The sequence below is a fragment of the Erythrolamprus reginae genome, chromosome 5 (assembly GCF_031021105.1).
Source record: "Erythrolamprus reginae isolate rEryReg1 chromosome 5, rEryReg1.hap1, whole genome shotgun sequence".
NCBI classification, from domain to species: Eukaryota; Metazoa; Chordata; class Lepidosauria; order Squamata; family Dipsadidae; genus Erythrolamprus; species Erythrolamprus reginae.
This window is the reverse complement of record NC_091954.1, coordinates 71,152,669-71,176,682: the sequence shown is the minus strand read 5'-3', so window position 1 is coordinate 71,176,682 and position 24,014 is coordinate 71,152,669. Positions and strand designations below refer to the sequence as shown.

Genomic DNA, 24,014 nt, shown 5'->3' with positions numbered 1-24,014 from the left:
TTGCAATCATGTGACTTCAGGAATCCCATGATGCCTGGAACTTTGAGGGCTGGCCCTCCGTCCATTTTTTCAGCACCCCTGTGCCTCTGAAGAATTGCTGGATAAATGGCCCTAAGTTGAGGACCATTCGTATAGAGTGGGGTTCTTGATTTATTCAATCACCCCAAAGCAGTTCTTCAAGCCTACATTTACTTGTTATATCAAATTGTTCACAGCACTTTAAATAAGACAAAGTGGAGCTTTAATGAAGGGAAAAAACCTCTCACTCCATTTCTCACTTCCTGTCTCCCAGTGCCAGATTAAAAATAACAAAAAGTGAAAAATATGGCATTGCAAATCACTGATTACAGCTTTACTGGAAACCAACATCTATCATACATGTCTCCATATTTGTAGAGATATATATTAAGACAAGAGCAGAAATAGCAACAAGGAAAAATAGGATTAAAGAAGAGCAAATATTGAAATTGCTGCAGATGTGCAGGCTCTTGTAAGGAGTCCAAGACAGTTTGGATCATAGGGAAAAGACAGGCATGAGAATCTGATTGAGGGCAAGAAAGAAAAAGTCCCATCCTGCTTGTCCTGAATCACTGGCAGTTCCTGTTTAAATTCACAATTAAAGATAAGAGAAGGAAAGATAAAGATAGGTGGTTCTTTTTCTTAGACGCTACCATATGGTATTACGAACTGCTACTGTGTTTGTATCTATCTTTCTTGTAAAAACAACAGCAATTTCCTGTAATAGTTAATAGTTAAGAGACCATCCTGGGCAAAGCAAACACAGATCTCCACCTGTCATGTTTCTAAGCAAGGCCCAGGGCCCTTCCCATCATTCCCAGTCTAGCAAGTCTAGGAAATGTCCAGAAGACAATTTAATTCCTTCCCACTGATATCCTCTGAAAAAGCTTCCACCACTACATTTTAGCTGCCACAGCAGTAAAGCTAATTCTCAAGGTTGTTTCTCATTGTTCCCTAAGCATGTAATCACAGTTCTATGCTCTGTATTAAAATAGTCTTCCCTGACTCATTTCAGAATTGCCATAATCTCTCCTGTTTATATTTAGTAAATTATGTAGAGTTACTATTTAAAGAGAGGGTTCTTCAAATCCCAATCCTCGATAGGGTTCTTCAAATCCCAATCCTGGTGACTTTGTGGCACATTCAAAAATTGTCTTTGCAACTTCACAGATACAGTTTCCCTTGCCTTCAAATGACAGATGCTCTTGTTTAGTCACATCTTATCTGACGAAGGCTGGAGATATATATACTGTATATTGGAAGTTTTGATCTCGATATACTCTTTTCTTTACTTACATTAGTTTAACTTAATTTCAGAATGGCATGCAATATTTTAACACTATTGCAAACAGAAACTGCAATAGGACAAACCAGAAATAAGCATTAGGTACAGGTTACCATATGTAAATTAAATTATATTTTAGTTCAGATCTGGTTACAATCTGTGATTATAAAAAAAATAGCATGCTTCGTTTTTAAAATAAAAGACAGAAGTTTGTGCTGTGGCTTAAGTCACCAGGTAGAAAGCAGGAGACCATGAGTTTTATTGCTGTCTTAGACACCATTGGATGAATTTAGGCCAGTCAATCTCTCTGAGCTCTAGGCAGAAGGCAATAGCAAATACCATTTGCAAAATGCTTGCAATACTGACATCTTTTGTGCAAGCACCACAAAGGTTTCTCATATATCCCAGATTCTGAACATGAAATAACTGAGCATTTCTAACCAGAATATTACATTTAATGCAAAATATAAAACCAAATATGGAAAGTGGTGATTCTCCTCCTAGCTCTTCGGTCATTCGCAGTGGGGTGGCACATGGGTTGTTTCCCTCCCCCTTATTATGTAATATCTAAATAAAACCACTAAGCGAGATCATCCATTGGTACGGGGTGAGTTTCCATCAGTATGCTGATGATACCCAGCTGTACATTTCCACCTCGTGCCAATTCAGTGAAGCAGTTGAAATGATGTGCCGGTGCCTGGAGACTGTGAGGATCTGGATGGGCATGAGTAGGCTGAAGCTCAATCCTGACAAGACTGAGTGGCTGTGGGTTTTGCCTTCCAAAGACTGTCCATCTATCACTCTTGAGGGGGATTTTGCCCCCCCCCTCAGAGCAGGTCCCCAACTTGGGAATCCTCCTAGATCCACAGCTGAGGTTAGAGCAACATCTCTCAGGTGTGGCTAGGGGGACTTTCGCACAGGTTCGCCTGGTGCACCAGTTGCAGGCTTATTTGGACAGGGAGTCTCTTCTCACAGTCACTCGTGCCTTCATCACCTCGAGGCTTGATTACTGCAATGCACTCTACTTGGGGCTACCCTTGAAGAATGTTCGGAGGCTTCAATTAATCCAGCATGCAGCTGTGCAAGCTGTGTTGGGTGTACCTAGGTACACCCATATCAGTCCAGCACTCCGTGAGTGCAATGGTTGCCGATCAGTCTCCAAATGCAATTCAAGGTATTAGTTATCACCTATAAAGCCCTACATGGCATTGGACCAGATTATTTACAGAACTGTCTTCTCCCTCACATATCCCAGCGACTGGTTAGATTGCACAGAGTTGGCCTTCTCTGAGTCTCATTGGTTAAAAAATGCCAACTAGCGGGTCCATGAGAAAGAGCCTTCTCTGTTGTAGCCTCAGTCCTCTGGAACCAACTCCCCTCAGAGATGTGTATCGCCACCACTCTTCACACCTTTTGAAAGGCATTAAAAACACATCTATGCCACCAGACCTGAGGCCGTGAGCGATAGTTTTCGCTCTGGACAATAGTGTGAATGTAGAATGACTGACTGTGTTTATACTGGGTTTTTTTATTTTTCTTAAAGTTTTAAACAGTTTTGCACTTTTTCTTTTTTTTAATATTTGTTTATATTTTTATCCTTGTAAGGTGGCCCGAGTCTGTGAGGAGGGTGGCCAATCAATCAATCAATCAATCAATCAATCAAACAAACAAACAAATAAACAAAATGACTGGCAATAAGGTCCACTAAAACCAAATGGAGTTGATATTAAAAGGCTCATTCTGTCTTTATGCCATTTGAAAGAAGTCTATTGGGGATTAATTTTATGGGCAGTTGGAAAGGAATAGTTAAATCTTACGCAAAATACATAAATCAGCAAGAGTGGGGTATCTAAAATGGAATAACATTATATTTATAACATAAATCTTGACTTCTGTAATAAATTAGAGCTATAACAAGTCTATTCTCAATCATAATTTAAAAAATCACATAAGAGTGACCTAAATTAAATATCCAGAAATAATGAGTAATTTTTCAGCTTTTTTACAGGATATAAATGTGCTGATATGTATTTAATCACGATGGTAGAGATTCTCATGATGATGTATAGTTCGGAGCCCACTAATCATATTCCCAAACTTTGCTACACTACAGCAATAAACAAATTTGTGCAAGAAAATAAAAAGATCATGCTAACAACAATGATTCAAAAATCCACAATATATAATTTTAGAAGGTATAATATTATATTCAATTTGCAAGAGATGGTTTTCTAACACTGGTGTCTCTAATTTCTCTACTGCAGTAATCCCCAACTTTTGAGGCTTGGCAGTCTGGCTCGTTAGGGGGAAGGGGGAGGAACCGGACTGCGTGTGCAACTGGACCTGCACAAGTCAAGCAGCATATGTAAAAAAGCTGCCTGTCACTCATGTGGCCCAGTTACAAATAGGCTACAATGCACTAGGGGGGGTTGGGGACCCTGCTGTACTGGAATCAATAATTCCTAAAGTGTTCATTCATTTTTTTTATTCCGCCTTTATTATTTTTATAAATAAATGCATAAATAAATCCTAATGTTACTTTCTATCAAACTACTCAAGCTCTGATTTTTGAAATTCTCTTGAGTTTTTCTAACAACTTCTTTGCAAAATAGGGAGGCTATGTTGTGTCAATGATTCAGTATTTTAGTAATATGTTATATATTTTAGTTAAAAGATCACCAACAATGTAACATTCAAGGTTTTAAAATGCTTTGGGGTGATTGACCTTCAATGATGTCTACTGCTGAATTGGTCAATAAGTCCTTATTTAAGTAGCAGATTTTTCATAGATGGACTATGACTTTTACACACTGATGTTACTTATTCACTAGCAGCTCACTCCTGATGGAACAGCTAAAGCCAAGGCTGAGCAGGATCAGAATATGCATATATATATTAGAAGAAACAAGATGAAATCAGTTCAAAATTACATAAATCATTAAATTTTCTAGTAATATTAAATGTTTGTAACTAACATAAATGAGTTAACCAACAGTTATTTCCATGAAATATCAAGCGTGTTTCCCCTTTCTATCTCCTCCCCTTAAGTTGACATTACCTCTTGAAGCTTGACTTCATCTGGCTGGAGAATATTCAGAACACCACTGCTTCTGATTTCTGGAAGATCTTGCCATAAATTGAACCTCGATGTGGAATTCCTGAGCAAGTTAATCTGGGGGACAGTTTTGTTTTCTGGCACATTTGCAGTCTCAGTTTCTGTTGGCGACTCTTCAGTATTTGAGCTTTCTTCAGTATCTGTCTGGGAATCCTGCAGTCGCCTGGTTTCAATCTCATGACGTGTGGATTTATCCCGATATTCTTGATACAACAGACCTAGAAAGTCAAAGAATGCATAGACCGTTACTGAATTAGCCCCATATGGCATGTGAAATGAAGATGTTTCAGAATTTTCTCTCCTGAGACAAGTCCAGAAGTGGAAAGAAAGAAAGAAAGAAGAAAGAAAGATGGAAAGAAAGAAAGATGGAAAGAAGGAAAGAAAGAAAGAAAGAAAGAAAGAAAGAAAGAAAGAAAGAAAGAAAGAGAAAATAAGTAAAGAAATAAAGAAATAAATTCATATATTAACATAGTTTGTTGGCTATGAATAAATTAATTGCCTTGAAATGGCCCTGGGTTGGGCCTAGAGGCAAAAAGGAGCTGTGACATTCCCTCAATATACCAGGGTGATCCAACAGAAAAAACATATACCCCCCCCCCCGGTACAAAGCTGAAGGGATCAGATCTGGTGGCCTAGAGGTTAATTCTCCCAGGATCAAATCCCAGCAAGGGTATGGCTAGCTGATGAGGCCGAAATAGCACTATCCTAGTCTCCCTTAATTTTAAAAATTCAGCAAAAAAATGTGATATTTATTCATTTATTTGTTTGTTTATTTATTTATTTATTTATTTATTGGATTTGTATGCTGCCCCTCTCCGTGGACTCGGGCCGGCTAACAACAGTGGTAAAAACAGCATGTGACAATCCAATACTAAAACAGTTAAAACCCTTGTTATAAAACCAATCATACATACAAACATACCATGCATAAATTGTAGAATCCTGGGTGAAAGAATATCTCAGTCCCCCCATGCCTGACGGCAGAGGTGGGTTTTAAGGAGCTTACGAAAGGCAAGGAGGGTGGGGGCTATTCTAATCTCTGGGGGGAGTTGGTTCCAGAGGGCCGGGGCCACCACAGAGAAGGGTCCTCCCCTGGGCCCCGCCAAACGACATTGTTTAGTTGACGGGACCCGGAGAAGGCCCACTCTGTGGGACCTAACTGATCGCTGGGATTTGTGTGGCAGAAGGCCGCACGAAGATAATCTGGTCCGGTGCCATGAAGGGCTTTATAGGTCATAACCAACACTTTGAATTGTGACTGGAAACTGATCAGCAACCAATGCAGACTGCGGAGTGTTGGTGTGACATGGGCATATTTAGGGAAACCCATCTTCTATGCCGCCCAATCCCGTAGGACTCAAGGCATCATATAAAAAAACAATGCAACTTGAGATAATTGTAGGGCAGTGTACTGCTGAATTCTTCTATGGACTCTGAGACTATACACCAGTGATGGCAAACCTTTTTTGGTTCACATGCCAAAAGGGGGTGCATGTGCACACTAGTGTGTATGCATGTGCCAACACCCATTCCCTCCCCCGTGCATGCACATCTCCTGCACTGCGCCTCTGTGCATGTGCACAACCATCATTGCCATGCATGCACACATACCTCACTGAAGCCTGGGACGTTGAAAAAATGGCCAAACAGGCAAACCAAAAGTTTGGATAAACAGACTTCCGGTTTGCCTGTTGTGCTGTTTTTTGCACTCCAGAGGCTTCAGGTGAAACGGCCTACCCCACGGCCGAAAATAGCTGGCCACATGCGTGCTGGAGCTGACATAGGGAAAGACCTCACGTGCTCTCTGATATGGATCCAGGTGCAACCTGTGGTACATGTGCCATAGGTTCACTATCACTGTTATAGGCTAGCTCATTCATTCATTCATTCATTCATTCATTCATTCATTCATTCATTCATTCATTAGATTTGTATGCCGCCCCTCTTTGCAGACTCGGGGCGGCTCACAACAATAATAAAACAATTTACAGAGAACAAACATATCAACAAACCCATCCTCATGAACATATCAATTTGTTCTTCCTTCATCCCCGAGACTGGAGGAAAGTGCATCAGAGGTTTTATTGATATACTCATGGTCAGCCTTTACTACAAAACTGGGCACGGATTCTTTTCTTAGGCAATTTAATGTGAGATAGTTCAGAGCAGTGATCACTGGTTTCCTCTTTGTAAATTTCCCTTTGCTCTCTTCCCCCAACAATTTCACCTACAGCAAGAACATCATTAACTTCTCTCTAAAATGTGTGTGTTTGGGGATAGGTGAAGTCATATTTAACTGGGAGTTAACAGATAAACCTTTTTCTTTACTTTCTCCTGGATTTGTTTTTTCTGCCATAACTTTTCCTTTGTTTTGTGTTGTAGTCGGGTGGCATATAAATTTAATAAATTATTATTATATACACCACAGTTGCCAATCTTTTCGTTGGTGTTGGTCCTCAAATGCAGTGAGTTCTTCTCAATAACCCAGGAGAGCATAATATTAGTGTTCTACATGCACAAATCCAAGCACTGTGGCCTTTTGTAATTGACAAGAGGAAAATTTTGTAAATTTGCAAATTTTCTAAGTGTCATCCAAGTTTTTGGTATAATATTCAGCGTGCTGATAATAACCACTGGAACTTTAACAGCCAATTTAAGACATAATCCTTCAACTTCAATTTTCCCGATCTTAATACTTTGTGATCTTCTTATTTTCTATTCTACTATCACTTGGAATTGCTAAACTGATTCCCTACACTTTCTTCTTTCCCACCAGTTAAATCTGGTGTGTTATAGGCCAAGAGTTTGTTTTCAGTTTGAATTCAGAAATCATATGGTATTTTAATTTGACTACTTTTTCAACTACATATGTTGCCACCAATTTTTCTTTAGTGGCGCATGATAATTACAGATGTTCCAGTTTGTTTGCTGTTATTTATAATCATGAGACCTACCTGCACAAGTGAATATATAAACTGCTATTTTTTCTGCTTCTTTGGACAATCTGTAGTTTGAATAATTTGATGATTTTTCAATTCTGGCATTCATGAAATTATTTTGAATAACTTGCTGTTGAACAACCAAAATCAAGTCTTCTGTTTCTTCTTTTTTTAATTTCCACATACTAGGTAAGTGATGGGGAACCTTTTTTCCCTCAGGTGCCGAAAAAGCTTGCGTGTGCATTATCATGCATGGGTGTGTCCGCACCCATAATCCAATGCCTAGGGAGGGCGAAAACAGCTTTCCCCTTCCCCTGGAGGCTTCTGCAGGCCGGAAATGGCCTGTTTTCCAACTTCTAGAAGGCCCAGTAGACTTGTGTTTCGTCCTTCCCAGGCATCAAAGGCTTCCCTGGAGCCGGGGAAGGATAAAAATGTCCTCCCCCATCCCCCCAGGAGTCTGTCTGGAAGCCAAAATGCCCTTTCCAGAGTCTCTGTGCAAGCTAAAAATCAGCTAGCCATGACACACATGCACGTTGGAGCTAAGCTAGGGCAACGGCTCGCGTTCCAGAAGATATGGTTCCGTGTGCCACCTGTGCCACCCTTGCCATAGGTTCACCATCACTGTGCTAGGTGTTATCTTTATCCACTTTTCCCTCAATCTTTTGTAAAATGTGACCATGTAATGCATTTCCTTGCCAGAATTCTGTTCTTTTATTATATTATTTCCATGTTCACATTCTGTCTTTCACATAATTTTTTGACTGTATGTTTGACTTAAAGTAAATCTTTGCTTCCATTTCTGCAAGGAAGGTATAATCTGTCCACATTACTACAAAGTTGTAATGTATAGTAAATAGTCACTAGTTTTCTTGGTTTTTTGGGCCAAACTGTTCAGTTCAGCTTTTCTCTAGTTAAGAATTAAAGCAGTGTTCAATATCACAGAAATGGCCCAGGTATTGATAGCTTTGATGATGCTTCCATAAATTTTGTCTTTGGATGTCTACAATGTTATTTATTACATTTTAACTGGTTCATGCTTCATGTTATACAACTGTAAAGTGCTCCTGATGAGTTGGACACTCGGCATTTGAATTCCATCACTGCTTTGTGATTTTACCTTGATTTATTCTTAGTGAAGTACATTTCTCTAGATCAAACCCATTGCTACATCTTGCGCTAGAAATTCTTAGCATATTCGTCAGTGACTAAATTTTGATTTCTGATTTTTCATAATATTATAGATCCGTGTTGGTGAGCCTATGAGATGCATGCCACCAAGCCATATCACTGGTCATGTGAGCTCAAGTCCAGTGCGCATGCAGCCAGCAGATTTTCAGACCCTCTGGGCCCACTGAGAGTCAGGAAAAATGCTGTTTCCAGCATCTGGAAGGTTGGGGAAGGTACCTCTTTTGCTCTTTCCAAGCTCCAGAGCCTTTTTAGGAGCCTGGGGAGGGCGAAAACACCTCCCTGCCCAAGAGGTCCTCTGGAGGCCGGTAATGATCCGTTTACTGACTTCCACTTGGGCCAGAAGTTCTGTTTTTCTGCTCTCCCCAGATTCACAGCCTTTCCAGGAGACTGGGGAGGGTGAAAATGGCCTACCCCTTCCCCCAGAGGCCCTCTAAAGGCCAGAAATGGGAAACAGGCCATTTCTGGCCTCTGGAGAACCTCCAAGAGGGTTGGGAAGCCTGTTTTCACCCTCCCCAGGCCTAGAAAGACTGAAGCTGAGGAGAACCAAAAAAGGCTCGCCAACACTACTGTAGATCATCCATATAAAGCAAATTATTTTATTATTTAAATAAATAAATAAATAAATAAATATTATATTAAAAATTTATTGCCATTTTTGTTGTTTGATGATCCAACTATATGGTAATTAATCAAAGTTTTTTTATAATGAATCCAGACTATATATAAATTGGTTTTTTGGCTTTTGCAATGCTCCAAATCAATTTTATCAATCAGAAGTTGATCTTTTCTACTTCTGAATTTCATTTTATCTGTTTTCTTTTCTACTGGTATTTGAAATATTGGAATACTGTTATTTCCCCCCAAAATCAGGGGTGTTAAACTGATGGCCCCCAGGCCAGATGCGTCCTGTGCAGATTATGTCCACCTCAACTCTGCTAAGGGGGAAAACATTGATACATCACATGACGGCAATATGACACTGGGAGTTTGACACCCGTGTTCTAAATACAGTGGTACCTCAAGATACAAACCCCTCGTCTTACGAACAACCCGAGATACGAACCCGGGGTTCTTAAAATTTTCGCCTCTTCTTACGAACTTTTTTCATGTTACGAACCCCAAACCCGAACTTCCGGTTCGGCGTTCGCCCGGCTGTCACCTTTTAAAACAGCCGGGGGGCTTCCCAGCAGCCTCCCGAAGCCGAACCCGGATGTTCGGGTTTGGCGTTCGGCTTCGGGAGGCTTCTGGGAAGCCCCCCGGCTGTTTTAAAAGGTGACAGCTGGGCGGCGGTGCTTCTCGGCGGCGGTGGCAGGTTGGTAAGACGGAAAACGTTCGGGTTTGGGAGGCCACTTTGGGTTTTTGTCTGGGAGGGAGGGCAGGAGGTCCAGCGCTGGGGGAGGTAGTCAGGAAGGTCCTCCTGCTCCCCCCCCAGTGAAAAACCACAAAGACGGTCTGCCACCACATGACAGGCAGGGCGGAGCAGCCTGGAGCAAAGGGAGTCTGAAACCGGCGGCGGCTTCAGCTTCCCATTGCTCCGCGGGCGGCGGCAGACCGCCTTTGTATTTTTGGCTGGGGGGGAGCAGGAGGCGCAGGATCGGGCCGGCGGCGGGCGTGAGGCGAGGCAGCAGGTCTGCATCCTGGGCGGGCGGGCGGCGGGCGAGGAGATGCGGCCGAGCGAGACGGGGCGGGCAGCGAGACGGGGCGGGCAGCGACTGGGGCGGCAGTGGTGGCAGCGATGCTGTGTCCGACTCGGGGCTGGTGGCGCCCAACGCAGCGGGCAACATTGTCGGCTGCTCCGGGCCGCTCCCGGAAGCGGCCATGGGAGGGCGAGCTGCCTCAGGGAGGAGGAGGATCGGGCGGGACCAGGTGGGGGCTGGAATTTCTCCGCTGGGAAGAAGCGGCGATGGATCCTCCGTCTACCTCTGTCGGCTGCTCCGGGCCACGGGGGCGAGGATGAAAGGGCGGAAGGCGTGCTCGGCTCTGCCGCTCCAGCCCCTTTCGATCGGCACGGGAGGCAGGAGAGGACCGGGCAACTGGAGAAGCAGCGCCCCTCACCCCTGTGGCCCGGAGCAGCCGACAGAGGTAGACGGATGATCCAAAGCCGCTTCTTCCCAGCGGAGAAATTCCAGCCCCCACCTGGTCCCGCCCGATCCTCCTCCCTGAGGCAGCTCACCCTCCCATGGCCGCTTCCTCCACCCTCCATCGCAAGCCCTCGCCACCGCAGCCAACGTGCGCTGTGATCTTAAAGCCCGGCTCCTTTCGGCCCAGCATCCCGGGCCAAGCGGCTGCCTTCCGTCACTGAGCCTGGCTCGCCCGGAAGATCGTAGTGTGCGTTGGCTGCGGCGGCGGCGACGTTGCTGCCGGCTTGGCTTCCCTCGCCGGCGCAGCCAACGCGCGCTACGATCTTCCATGCGAACCAGGCTCAGCGATGGAAGGCAGCCGCTTGGCCCGGGATGCTGGGACGAAAGGAGCTGGGCTTGATCCGCTGAGCTGATGTTCCCCGGTGCGTCGGGCGCCGCCAGCCCCGAGTCGGATGCACCCTCGCCGCTGCGCCCAGCCGCTGCCCGCCCCGTCCTAGCCGGAGCCTGAGCCGGTCGGTCGCGCCTCCTCGCCCGCCCGCCCAGGATGCAAAGATGAAAAACGTGGAGGTTGGTGAACAAAGGCCAGAACTTTTGGCTTCTTGGTGGATGGGAGGAGCTAAGCGGTGGGAGGAATCAATGCCGCTGGGCTGGTAACATCTCCCCAATGTAAAAAGCCGCTGGGCTGGCTTAGCTCCCCCTTTCCAGCCCGAGGCCGAAAGAAAAACGCGGAGGCTGGAGGAGTCGGGATGTGTGGAAGAGGTCCGCGGGAGAACTGGGGGGACCCCAGCCCACGCCTGCTGCTTGCTCTCCCGGAAAGACCCCAGCCCACACCTTCGGGAGCTTCCCAGCCGGGTCCCTTCCACGGGGCAGTGGCCATGGCTCCCCCCAGTTCTCCCGCTGACCCTTTCCACACACGCACACCATCCCCACCCTCCGCGCCGCCGGTTGGCTGTCATCTTCTAAAGAAGCAAGAAGAGGAGGAGGAGCTGGGCGCCGGTGGTGGTGGAGGAAGGCGCCCAGCTCCTCCTCCTCTTCTTGCTTCTTTAGAAGATGACAGCCAGCCGGCGGCGCGGAGAATGTGGCTCGGAGGCTGGGAGGGAGGCGGAATACAGGAGGAGGAGGAGGAGGGAGGCCAGGAGGGAGAGGGGGAAGGAGGGAGGGAGGACATCAGAGAAGACGCATGTACAAACCGCCCGTGCGTTTCCCTCCCTTCCCTTCCAGTCATTGCAAGCCGGACAGTAACTGTTGACTTTTCCGTTAATCCACCCACGAGGCTCCCTCCGGGCAGCCTGCGCTGTCTCCCCCCGTCTTCCCCCCCTCCACCCACACCTGAACAAAATCAGAATGCCGGCGGAAATGAGGCAAAAGGGGTGAATTTTGGGCTTGCACGGATTAATCGCTTTTCCATTGATTCCTATGGGAAACTTTGTTTCGTGTTACGAACTTTTCACCTTACGAACCTCCTCCTTTCACCAATTAAGTTCGTATCATGAGGTATTACTGTAATCTCAGATGCTGTCTGACATTATGCCCATGAATAATTTATACTTTTTAGGAAAGGATGCTATTGGCCTATAATTTTCTGATAGAGTGATTTTTGCTTGAATTAATTTTACCAGCTAACCTATCTCTGATGTCTCCTTTATGCAATATGGTACTTCATTAAGTTGTTTAGTTAAAATTGATGTAAGCGGTCAGATATTTGTGCCAAAAGCCATGGAAATTGATTATTTGTAAAGATCTCCAGTTTGTAATCGTTTTCACTCCATTTTAACCACTTCTGCTATTATTAGTTTTTCCATTTGATTTTTACTAAATTCATCTTTAATTCTTTTATCTATCCAGCAAATGTCATGTCTACAAAGAAGCTTAAGAAACAGTGGACCATCTAGTTAGCCATTGCAAGAAGAGTGCATAAATTGAATACAAACAAAAGCATGACAAAGTAGCAACAATGGTGGATTGGAACATCTGCAAAAAATACCATTTGCCTGCAAGCCAAAACTGGTGGGACCAAAAAAATAGAGTAATAGAAAACAAAGAAACTGAAGTGCTTTGGGACTAAGGAATTCAAACAGACTATTATCTGCCACACAATACCCCAAAACTGTCAATATGAAAAACAAAAAAAGTCTGAAAATTATTATTAAGAAGGAACCGAGTCAGCGTAGTGGTGAATGCCTCTTTGGGTGAGGGGCTGGTATCCCCTGCTTTGAAGGAGGAAGTAATGTACCCCCTCTTTAAGAAGCCACTACTTGGCCTGGGAATTTTTAATAACTACTGGTTGGTCTCCCTACTTTTATTCTGGGTGAAGATTGCTCAGGGAATAAAGGGTCTGGAGTTAATTTTCAGTCACCATGCTTTATATAAAACTTAGTTGGCTTTGCAAGAAACACAGAAAGGGAATAAAAAACAAATTACAACTTAGAATATTATATAAACCCCATATCAGTTTTTTCCATGACTGAAAGACTGCAGATAAAACAGAAATAAGCTACAGTATTTTGAATTAGGTTCAGAATACTGTACTGTACTTCCAAGAGTCCTCCTCTAGCATATACAAAGGATTTGCAACTGTAACCAAGCAATATACACCAACATCCAAAAATTACTTTACTTCTCTATGATTTCCAAAAAAGTTACAATTTTATTCTTTATTCTAATTGAGCCATTCTTAGTCTTACATAAAAGATAAGTTATTTTCCTGGCACAGAATAGGACTAGGGATGAAACTTTCTCTCTCCATAAAGTGGTTAATGGAATTATTTAAAAAAACATAATAGAAGAAACACAACAACAGTATTTTGTTCCCATCTATCAAATTCACATGTAATCTGACCTATAGACACATGAATAAAAATTATATAGTGGAAACTTTTTAAGATCTCACAATTTCAAAGGTATGAAGAAATTCAGTAATATTAGTTGTTTTCTGCTCATGAAATAAAACAAAATCACTATATCAAAAACCCCAAAATGAAACATTACTATTTAAATAAAACTACGGTACATAAAAATCTATCATAAGCAATCAATTCAGATTTTACTGCATGTTTAATACCTTCAAATTTAAGCTATAACAATATAAGACCAGTCTTGCATTTGTTATGAAATTCTGCAGAGATATAAGAACTCCTTCACACGTAACATCAAATACCATTAAAAACGTCAAATACAAATAAAATCATCAATTTTCATCTTTCTTAGAAACTGCAGACATTAGGTATTTAATTTTTATTGGCCCTGCTCTATAGAATGAAATATTGAAGTAAGCATCACTGAAAATATGAAGATATGTCTCTCACCATATAAATGCTGTTTCAAACAAATCTAAATGTCAATTTCAATATTCTAAAAGCACTCATTCTAAAGTCATTCAAATTTCTGCTAGGTTTTTGTGGTTCCCTCCATTTTAAAGTTTAGCAATTTTCTTTTTCAATTTTATAAAGTGTTGAATTGACATTGTATATTTAAATACAGATTTTAATAAAGCTTTCTGTTTTAGTTGTAAGCCTTTATTCAGAAATTACTTGTATGGATCAATGCATACCACTAACATTGTACAAAGACTGTAACTATATTTAAAAACATGCATAGTTTGTCATGGGAAAGTCACCATAAAAATGGTTTTCTTACAATATGCCGCAATCATTTTGTTTTTGGAACACTAGTCAAAGCGAGATTAAAATAGCAGTAGGAGAACTGTATCTTGGAAACCATGCTAGCTTCCCACACGTAACTGAGAAAGAAAATTTTCTTTTAGACACTTTATGGAATGATACATAATGTCCTTTGAACTTCCTTTTTTACAAACATATTTTCAATACGTTGAAAAATGACTTAACCAAGATTTAGCATTAATGTGGCATTAATGTGGGCATTGAATAGTGAACAATGGGAGATAAATTATTTTGTGCTTGAAGATCTGCCATTAGATATGAATGGAGTTAATATATACAGTACTTCATATATTAATATCATATATTCGATATACTGTAAATGGCAGCATAGATTTAAAGTGTTATATTTATATATTTAAATATATTAAAGCATATATTTAAAACCCTAAAGCGATGTGTTTCTGCTGCCTATTAATAATACAAATTATCTTCAGCCATTCAAATGGTATTTTTACATTTCACAATTTAGTTTTGGGCTTATCTCCTTCTCTGCATGTTGTTCTGCTTCAAAACAGCCATTCAGAATCAAGCTTCTCCTCATCTCCATCCAATAAGATGTCCAAACTTTTTCCTGGAAAAATTTGTGACAGCCCAGAACTGGAACAATTCAAAGAAAGCTTACGGGTGGGGAAAGCTGCAGGGACAGGGGTCAAAAGAAGAGAGGCAAGATGGCAGCTGGAACCCTGCAATCATGCCCCCTTCCCTTCTTGTAATTTTTGAACCCTTCCCTTAGTTTTATACATCCACTAAACACTGCACAACTCCTGTGGATGCCCACATGCTAAATAATAATAATAATAATAATAATAATAATAATAATAATAATAATAATAATAATAATAATTATTATTATTATTATTATTAATTAGATTTGTATTCCGCCCCTCTCCGAAGACTCAAAAGTAAATAAAAAAGTAAATAAATAAATAAATGGAACACTTAAACAACCCAATATAACTCCAAGCAGGACCACCATCAGGAATTTTGGGGGCCCATACAGCCTAAGTGTCTGGGCCCCCCCCGGCCATTTTAAAACTACTGCCCCCCAAATCCGGTGCCATGCCCACCATGGCCACGCACCCTGGGCAAGCCCTCCCCCAGCCCTGTGAGGTCAAACACAGCCCTGATGTGGCCCTCAATGAAATTGAGTTTGACACCCCTGGCCTAGAGGCTAAATCCTATGAACAAGGGCTAAGAGAATGAGTATGTTTAACTCAATAAATAGAAAACTGAGGGGGAATATAATAGTAGTTTCCCAATCCTTAAAGGGCTGCCACAGAGCAGATGGCATCTATTTATTCTCCATGCCACCTGAAGGTAGTACAAGAAGCAATGGGCGGAACCTCACCAAGAAGAAATGCAATCTGGAAATAAGGAAAAACTTGGGACTGGGCGGCATAGAAATAATAAATAAATAAATAAATAAATAAATAAATAAATAAATAAATAAATAAATAAATAAATAAATAAATAAATAAATAAATAAATCCCTTCTTTTTTATTAAAATAAATTAATAGAAACATAGAAACATAGAAGACTGATGGCAGAAAAAGACCTCATGGTCTATCTAGTCTGCCCTTATACTATTTCCTGTATTTTATCTTACAATGGATATATGTTTATCCCAGGCATGTTTAAATTCAGATACTGTGGATTTACCAACCACGTCTGCTGGAAGTTTGTTCCAAGCATCTACTACTCTTTCAGTGAAATAATGTTTTCTCAGGTTGCTTTTGATCTTTCCTCCAACTAACTTCAGATTGTGTCCCCTTGTCCTTGTGTTCACTTTCCTATTAAAAACACTTCTCTCCTGGACCTTATTTAACCCTTTAACATACAGTATTTAAATGTTTCGATCATGTCCCCCCTTTTCCTTCTGTCCTCCAGACTTTACAGATTGAGTTCATGAAGTCTTTCCTGATACGTTTTATGCTTAAGACCTTCCACCATTCTTGTAGCCCGTCTTTGGACCCGTTCAATTTTGTCAATAATAATTTTAAAAAACCAAAATCCATTACTATTAAAACTAAAACAACCAGCAAAACTATTAATAAAAACAGGTGAGGGCTGGATTTTTTTCTCTGTTATTATTTAAGTGCTTTTACCATATGTTTTAAATCAAGAATCACTTCTCTCTCTGTTTCTCTCTCTTTCCTGTCATTCTCTGCCTCAATCATTTTCTCATTTCTCTTTTTTTCTCCCCTTTTTTCTATCATTTCTCTCTCTTCCTTCCACTCTTCTCTCTCTCTCTTTCTTCCTCTCTTTCACTTTCTTCCTTCCTCTCTCATCTCTTTCTTTCTCTTTCTCTCTCTTGCTTTCTCTCTTTCTCTCACTCCCTTCCTCTCTCAGCTCTTTCTTTCTTTCTCTATCTTGCTTTCTTCCTCTCTCTTACTCTCTTCCTTCCTCTCTCATCTCTTTCTTTCTTTCTTTCCTTCTCTCTCTCTCTTTCTCTATCTTGCTTTCTTCCTCTCTCTCACTCTCTTCCTTCCTCTCTCATTTCTCTCTCTCTCTTTCTATCTCTCTCTCTCTTTCTCTATCTTGCTTTCTTCCTCTCTCACTCTCTTCCTTCCTTTCTCATCTCTCTCTCTCTTTCTTTCTCTCTCTCTATCTTTCTCTCTCTTGCTTTCTTCCTCTCTCTCTCTCTTCCTTCCTCTCTCATCTCTTACTTTCTTTCTCTCTCTCTTTCTCTATCTTGCTTTCTTCCTCTCTCTCACTCTTCCTTCCTCTCTGATCTCTCTCTCTTTTCTCTCTCTCTCTTTCTCTATCTCTCCCCCTCTTTCTCTCTCTCTCTTTTTCTCACTTTCCCTCTCTTGTTTTCTTTCTCTCTCTCTCTTGCTTTCTCTCTCACACTCTTTCTTTCTCTCTCTCGTTCTCTTTCTCTTGCTATCTCTTTCTCTCCTCCTATTTCTCTCTCTCTCTCTCTTTCTCTCTCACTTTCTCTCTATCTTGTTCTGTCATCGCTCTCACTCCCTTGTTCTCCGGAGGCTGGCAAAAGTAATTTTCAATTACTTTCAATTGTAATTTTCAATTACAATCAACCTATCTCTCCTTCCTTCCTTTCCCCCCTCCCTCTTTTCCTTTCCTTCCTTCCCTTCCCCTTTCTCCTTCTTTCCCTTCTTCCTTCATTCCAACCAACCAACCTATCTCTTCTTCCTGTTTCCTTCTCCTCCCTCTTCCCCTTCCTTCCCCTCCGTCTTTCCCTTCCTTCCCTCCCTATTTTTCCTTCCTTCCCTTCTGTGTCCTCCTGGCCCTCTCTTCCCCTCCCCTCCCTTTCCCCGACAAGGTCAGCCCGTAGAGTCACACCCATCCTGGGCCGAGTTACAAGAGCTGCAGCCGGGCGGGGAGCGCCCCACTCGCTTCGTTCCCGCCGCAGGGCTCGGTCGGGAGCCCGCTGGTCAGGGCTCGGTCGGCGCCACCAGGAATCCAGGAAACCGGGGTCAGGGGACGGCGCCTGGAATGTCGGGCGCGTGGGCTGACGCGCGCTCTCTCCACCCTCCTGCTGCCAGCCCAACCCGGAAAATTCAAAGTAAGAAAAACCTTCGCTCTTACTTTGAATGCTCCGGGCAGGCTAGCAGGGAGATGGAGAGAGCGCGGTGGCCCCCGTTGTGAGAATGCCTGCAGGGAAGAGAGGCGGAGCGGACGGGCAGGCGAGGGCAGCGGCGAGTAGCCACGGGGGCACGAGGGGGCTAGAGGCGCGGGGGGTGGGGGCGGCCGCGGCTTCGTGCGCGCCCTTGGAAAAGGGTGCACGGGGGGGCTTTTGGGGGATGCTGGCGCACGCGTGGGAAGCCTACAACTTGCGCTTGTGTTAAATTTTGTTTCTTTCCTAAGCAGCCTTCTGTGTAAAAAAATCCATTTGGGAACGACTCGTTCCCAAATGGATTTTTTTACACAGAAGGCTGCTTAGGAAAGAAACAAAATTTAACACAAGCGCAAGTTGCAACCGCCACCCCGAAGGGGCTCCTACCTTCGCCGCACGCTTTACTCTGGGACTGGAGGACCGCGCTGCCAAAGGCTCCGTCGGGGCTTCTTCGAGTCCTGCCTCGCGAGGGCCAGAGGGCCCACCTTTTTCGTTGGTGAGGCAGGCAAGAGAGGGCCGGTACTGCGCATGTGCGACGGCGGGCAAAACTGGGCCCCCCTCATGGCCGGGCCCGGTGCACCACTACCAGTAGTACCCCCCTATCGGCGGCCCTGACTCCAAGTAAATCAAACCTCTGTGAAATCGAACTGTCCACTTAGGAAGCAACACTGATTGACACTCAATTTCACATGCTGTTGTGCACATTCAACTTTGTACAGGACAAAGGTATTCAATGAGAATATTTCATTCATTCAGATCTAGGATGTGTTCTTTGAGTGTTCCCTTTATTTATTTTTGAGCAGTATATAAACAAGCAAGCAAATAAGTAAAAGCCTTTTCCCAGTGGGAAAACCTTGCAACCAAACGTTATCAATCCCTACTTAGGTAGTTCTTAAATGCTCCTTCTCCTTTAAACTGCTTTCCTCAACAGGACAAGCCAGGAGGTCTTTCAACCCATCCGTCCACACCAACGCAGCTCCCAGTTAGTTCTCAGGGTTTGCGCGGGAAGGGAAGAGGGGGGTCTTCCTTACCTATTTCCTCAATGAAGTTCTTCCAAGAGTCCGCGGTCATGGGGTGAATCTGCAGGGCTTCGGGGAAAGCACCCGGGCAGTCAGTCTGCTCAGGGGTTTCTTCAGGGAAAGAAGTTGGCCCCGCCATGGAGGGGGATTCGCTTTGGTAGAGACAGAACGAGGAGAGAGGGAAAGAAAAACAACACCGTTTGAGCGTCAGTTCTCTCTTTCGAGCCCCCTTTCCCAGCCTTTTTGGCCGGAATAACCCCCTTTTCCCAAGGCAGCGACTTAGCCGGGCTGTGTTGAGTGCTTGCGGAATTAAAGTGAGTTTAATCGGGGCTTCAGTCAGCGGCCCTTCCTTGACGCTACCTGTGAAGGGGCATTGAAGCTCCCCTTAACTCGAAGTCCTCCGTTCTGGTCTCCGGGGCAGGAGGGAGGGACTCGGGTATTTACTGAGGGAAGATAGTCGCGCCAGACGCGGGCAAGCGAAAAAGGAGGGAAGGTCGCCAAGCGGAGGCGAGGCTCCTCCACAGACGGCGGAGTTTTAACTCTTGCGCGCCCTTTGGGGGGGCGGGGGACGGGAGGGAGAAAAACGGGGCTCGGAGAGAGAGAGCCTGAGGAGACCCGGCGTCGGCCAGTTGACTTCGGGACGGCAGAGCCTCTCCTCTTTTTTTTCCCTGCGGGAGTCAGCCGGAAACTAATTGAACTTCGGGAGCTTCTGTCCGGGAAAGGCGCAGCAACCGGAGTTGGCGCTCCGGGGAGAAAGAAAGAAGCGAGCGAGCGGCGACGACGCGCGTTGTGGCTTGGGCGGGAAGGGGCGCCCACCCCCACCCTCACCCCCGCCAAGGACGCGCGAACTCATTCATCCCACTTTTTTGGGGGGGGGAGTTCCTCACCTGCCAGCTGGGTGTCCTGCGGCCCCGCTCTCGCCGGATCCTTCGTGGTCCAAGGCGCAGGCGGCGCTGAGCGCGGCAGCCAGCAGCTCCATGCGAGGCGGCGAGGAGGAGGACGGCGGCAGCAGGAGCGATTCCGGCAGCAGGCGGCGGCGGCTGCTGCTGCTGCTGCCGTGCGATTCCGCAGCAGACGCGGTACCGGGGAAGTCCGGGCGGTTGCCACGGTAACCGGGGTAGGAAGGGAGCAGCCTGCGCAAGAGGGGAAAAGTGGGGGAGGGCAGAGGGGGAGAGAGAGAGGTAGAGAAAGATCGGTGGCGGGTGGGAAAAGAGGCAGCCGCCGCCCCCTCACACTTTTCCTCGTCTTGTACAGCTCCCAGGCACCCACTTCTTCCGCCGAAGTGGAAGTTGAAACACTTTCCTTGAATTAGCTGCTTTGCTTAAACGGACCCGGAGAGGGCCAAAGGTCACGTCAGAAGATCCTCACAGGGCAGCGCCGGGGAGGGTGGTCAGAGAGGTTTCTGAGCCCCCACCCCGCCAGTTTTCCTGCCCGAACTGAAGGGTTGTTTACTTTCAGTAAAATTAAAATATAGGAAGCAAAATTGCCAGCTTCCAGCGTTATGGTATTTTCATTTCCCCCCAATGAAGTCCATCTCAGATACTTTCAAAGTGCAAAATACATTTATAAATACATTTATTCTATAAAGAATGGGCCATCATGGTTTGGGGGTTTCTAATCGGCATTACGTCCTGGGAAAACATGGAACCAAAATAGCTTTGCCTGTTTTAGGTGGAATCAAGCATGGAAAGGACCAAAAGAAGCACAGAACTGATTAAATCTGGAGCTGCTGAAAGGACAAAAAGTGAATCCCAAGACATCAATTCTAATAGGTAGTCTCAATTTTTAATGAACCACTTGAGCCTATTGTGAAATTACAGATAGCATCTGTCTGTGGAAAAAAAGATGTAATAGCCAGGTATATTACCACTTGGGACACAGATGCAGAACTAGCACAAAACCCTGAATCTGATGCACAGATCCCCCAATTTTACAGGGCTGGAATTCACTGAAACTAACTGCAAATCACAATCTATTTTCCCCTATTTGTACCTAACCCCAGCACAATCATGCAGTAGTAAGACTTATTTTTCCTCTTATCCCATGACATCATCTTAATCTAGGCAACAAATTAAGACAAAGCTTAAGTCATCTATAGTTGTATATCTTGCAGCCTCAAGGTGTACCAAATGTTGGCTTTGTGACTAGGAACGAGCACCAACAGAGACAGGGGATGAAGATAAGAATTAGGAAGGAGGACAGCCAGTATAAGGTAGGGATGAGGAGATAATGGGGAAATATCCTTCCAACTTGAAAGGAATTGAGAGTCCTTTCTTAATGCAGAATTCACTGCACAATATTGGCTTTTCAGCCTTTCACTGGAGGAGAACATGCTACAGTTCAAGGCAACTCTGGACAGCACATAAATATGACAATATTCTATTCCACTGGTTGAAAGCTTTTACTCTGAGGACATTTCATATCTGAATCTATTTCATTATGGTTTCAAAACACTAGTTCTGGTTTGGTCCTTCAGAATGGCAGAACAAGTACTGCCTGCGCTACTCTTTGGATAACTAATGTTTTCACTCATAACTTACACTAAAGAACCTAGTTCCTTTATTCCTCCTAGGATTTAATTTATGGTCCTTTGATCTTCATAAACATCCTCTGAAATTGTTCCTTGTCCATAATAGACTGCATTGCCAAGAACTAGACTTGTAAAAGAAAATAGTGCTTGGGCAAAGCAAATTAATACATGCCAAAATAGTTTTTGCCATATCCTGTCAAGAATAAAAGAGCTGATGAAATAAAAGTTGCATACTCCCAATCCATCATTCTGATATTGTTCATTCTTCCTCAGAAATGTGTAGGATATTGATGGAAGACAAATACAGACCAACCATTTGTTTGCTGGGCATTCAAAGCTAAATGTGACTAATGACTGTTTTTCACACAACCGTGACAGTATCACATGATCAAAATTTGGACATTTGGCCACTGGTATGTATTCATTTATTTATATTTTACATTTGTTGTTACATGCTGTTTTTATTACTGTTGTTAGCCGCCCCGAGTCTACGGAGAGGGGCGGCATACAAATCCAATAAATACAAATACAAATATTTTGTATTTCTTAATCACCCATCTCCCTTGGAGAAAGGTTATTTATTTATGAGGGCTCCAGTGTCCCGAGGACACATGATCACTTTTGCAACCATCTGACTAGCAAAGGCAACGGGGAATCCAGATTCACTTAATAACTGTGCTACTAACTTCACAAGTGCTGTGATTCACTTAACAACTCCAGCAAGAATGGTTGCAAAATGGGGCAAAACTCACTTAACAACTCCTTTAGCAATATAAATTTTGGACTTAATTGTGGTCATAAGTCGAGGATGGACTGTACTACTTCTATAAATCTAGAAGTTTTCTTTCCCTGCTGTGAAATTGACTAGAAGAGATAAAGCTGGAACTTGCTAGAAGTTTGTAAAATGAATACAGAATGAGCATTCACAGATGAAATTCACTAATAAATGGGAATTTATAGGGGAACTTAATTTAAGTGGACTTGACAGAATAATTTGTTCTGATACCTGGAAGGAGGGAACACCAAATCTCACACTGGCAAATGGTTTGTAACAGGAATGCATTTATGAACAAGCATATTTAATTTTAAAATATTGTTTCTGTGAAGATCTATATGCTGCAGACAAATGATATTGCAAAAAAAAGAAGAAGATTAAGTATAACAGCTATTGAAGCCTATCATTACATTGCTATAGAATACTGTACAGTGGTACCTCTACCTAAGAACCCCTCTACTCACTAACTTTTCTAGATAAGAACCGGGTGTTCAAGTTCTTTTTGCCTCTTCTCAAGAACCATTTTCCACTTTCAAACCCGAGCATCCGAAACTCTAATCGGCCTCGGTAGGGCCTCTCTAGGAATCTCCTGGGAGGAAATAGGGCCGAAAAAGGCAGGGAGAAGCCTCTGTGGAGCCTCTCTAGGAATCTCCTGGGAGGAAACAGGATCTACACCCTCCCTGTGGTTTCCCCAATCAAATGCATTATTTGCTTTTACTGTACATTGATTCCTATGGGGAAAATTGTTTCTTCTTACAAACTTTTCTACTTAAGAACCCGGTCACGGAACGAATTAAGTTCATAAGTAGAGTTACCACTGTACATAGAAAGAAGGGGAAAAGAGACACAGAGAGATTTATAATCTTTTTCTCTGACATTAACACAATGGCTGGATTTATGCAATATTTGTTTGAAAAGTTTGATAACTTTTAAGCTTACTGTAGTTGTTTGTGGCTCACTATTTTGTGCAACCAAACCAATTTAGTTGACTTATTATTATCCAATATATTGTTCAAATACAGAAAATTGATTATTTCCACACTAAAATTAAATATGTTGTGCAAAATCAAGTTTATATGTTCTAGCCCTTGTGCTCACATTTCAAACATGAAAAATACTGTACTGTATTCAATATTTTGTGTTTCCTGGGTAGCAATTTGGTTTATAAAATACAAGTTGATGCCTGAAACATGAAAGGCAAAATTGTCTGATGCTAACTTTTATAGAGATTAATGAATGTGTTTTGTTGAGCAAAGTCTAGGTGATCTGGACAATAGCATGCATCTGTCTTTATATGAGTTTACCATGCAGCATAAGATCTGATATATATAAGAAATATGCATTTGATCTCTTCATCTATGCACTAAAGCAGGGCTGTCAAAGTCCTGGCCCATGGGCCGGATGCGTTACATGCTGGCCATGCTCACACTGTTAGCAAAGGGGGGGGAGTCCCAGTATGTCACATGATGCTACTGTAACAACGTGAATTTGACACCCCTGCACTAAAGCATTAATGGTTACTTATTATATTTTTATATTGCCCAATAATAGGAATTCTTTAATGCATAGAATCATTATGTTATTATTCCAAATATAATTTTAACAAATATTTTTTAAATTTCTACAATGTAGAGAATTACTCATTATTTCCTGATTTTTTTTAACCCAAATACTAACTAGTTTTGATCTTATTTAATTTTCAAGGTCACCAAGTTGTGCTAAATGCTAAGTCAGTCAGTTAGAAGAAAACTAAGTTGCATATTCTATACCATCTCTAATCAAACTCAAAATATTTTAACAGAGAAT

The 24,014-nt window shown here is 43.1% G+C and overlaps 2 protein-coding genes across 5 annotated transcripts in view; one reads left to right on the top strand and one right to left on the bottom strand.

Annotated features, from left to right (window-relative positions):
- Positions 1-24,014, bottom strand: part of NGEF (neuronal guanine nucleotide exchange factor) — an 89,916-nt gene that overhangs the window by 30,205 nt on the left and 35,697 nt on the right. For 3 of the 4 annotated variants that reach the window (XM_070753046.1, XM_070753047.1, XM_070753048.1), the window contains exons 4-6: positions 19,791-20,036; positions 18,916-19,055; positions 4,362-4,636 (exon numbers count right to left, since the gene is read on the bottom strand). In XM_070753046.1, coding sequence (XP_070609147.1) covers positions 4,362-4,636; positions 18,916-19,055; positions 19,791-20,036 — 661 coding nt within the window. Of the gene's footprint in view, positions 1-4,361; positions 4,637-18,915; positions 19,056-19,263; positions 19,628-19,790; positions 20,037-24,014 lie in introns of those variants that run through there. The other variant, XM_070753049.1, reaches the window with a different exon arrangement.
- Positions 21,724-24,014, top strand: part of INPP5D (inositol polyphosphate-5-phosphatase D) — a 170,738-nt gene continuing 168,447 nt past the window's right edge. The window contains exon 1 of the mRNA XM_070753044.1: positions 21,724-21,846. Within this exon, the coding sequence (XP_070609145.1) occupies positions 21,818-21,846 (29 nt within the window). The 5' untranslated portion in view covers positions 21,724-21,817. The remainder of the gene's footprint in view (positions 21,847-24,014) is intronic.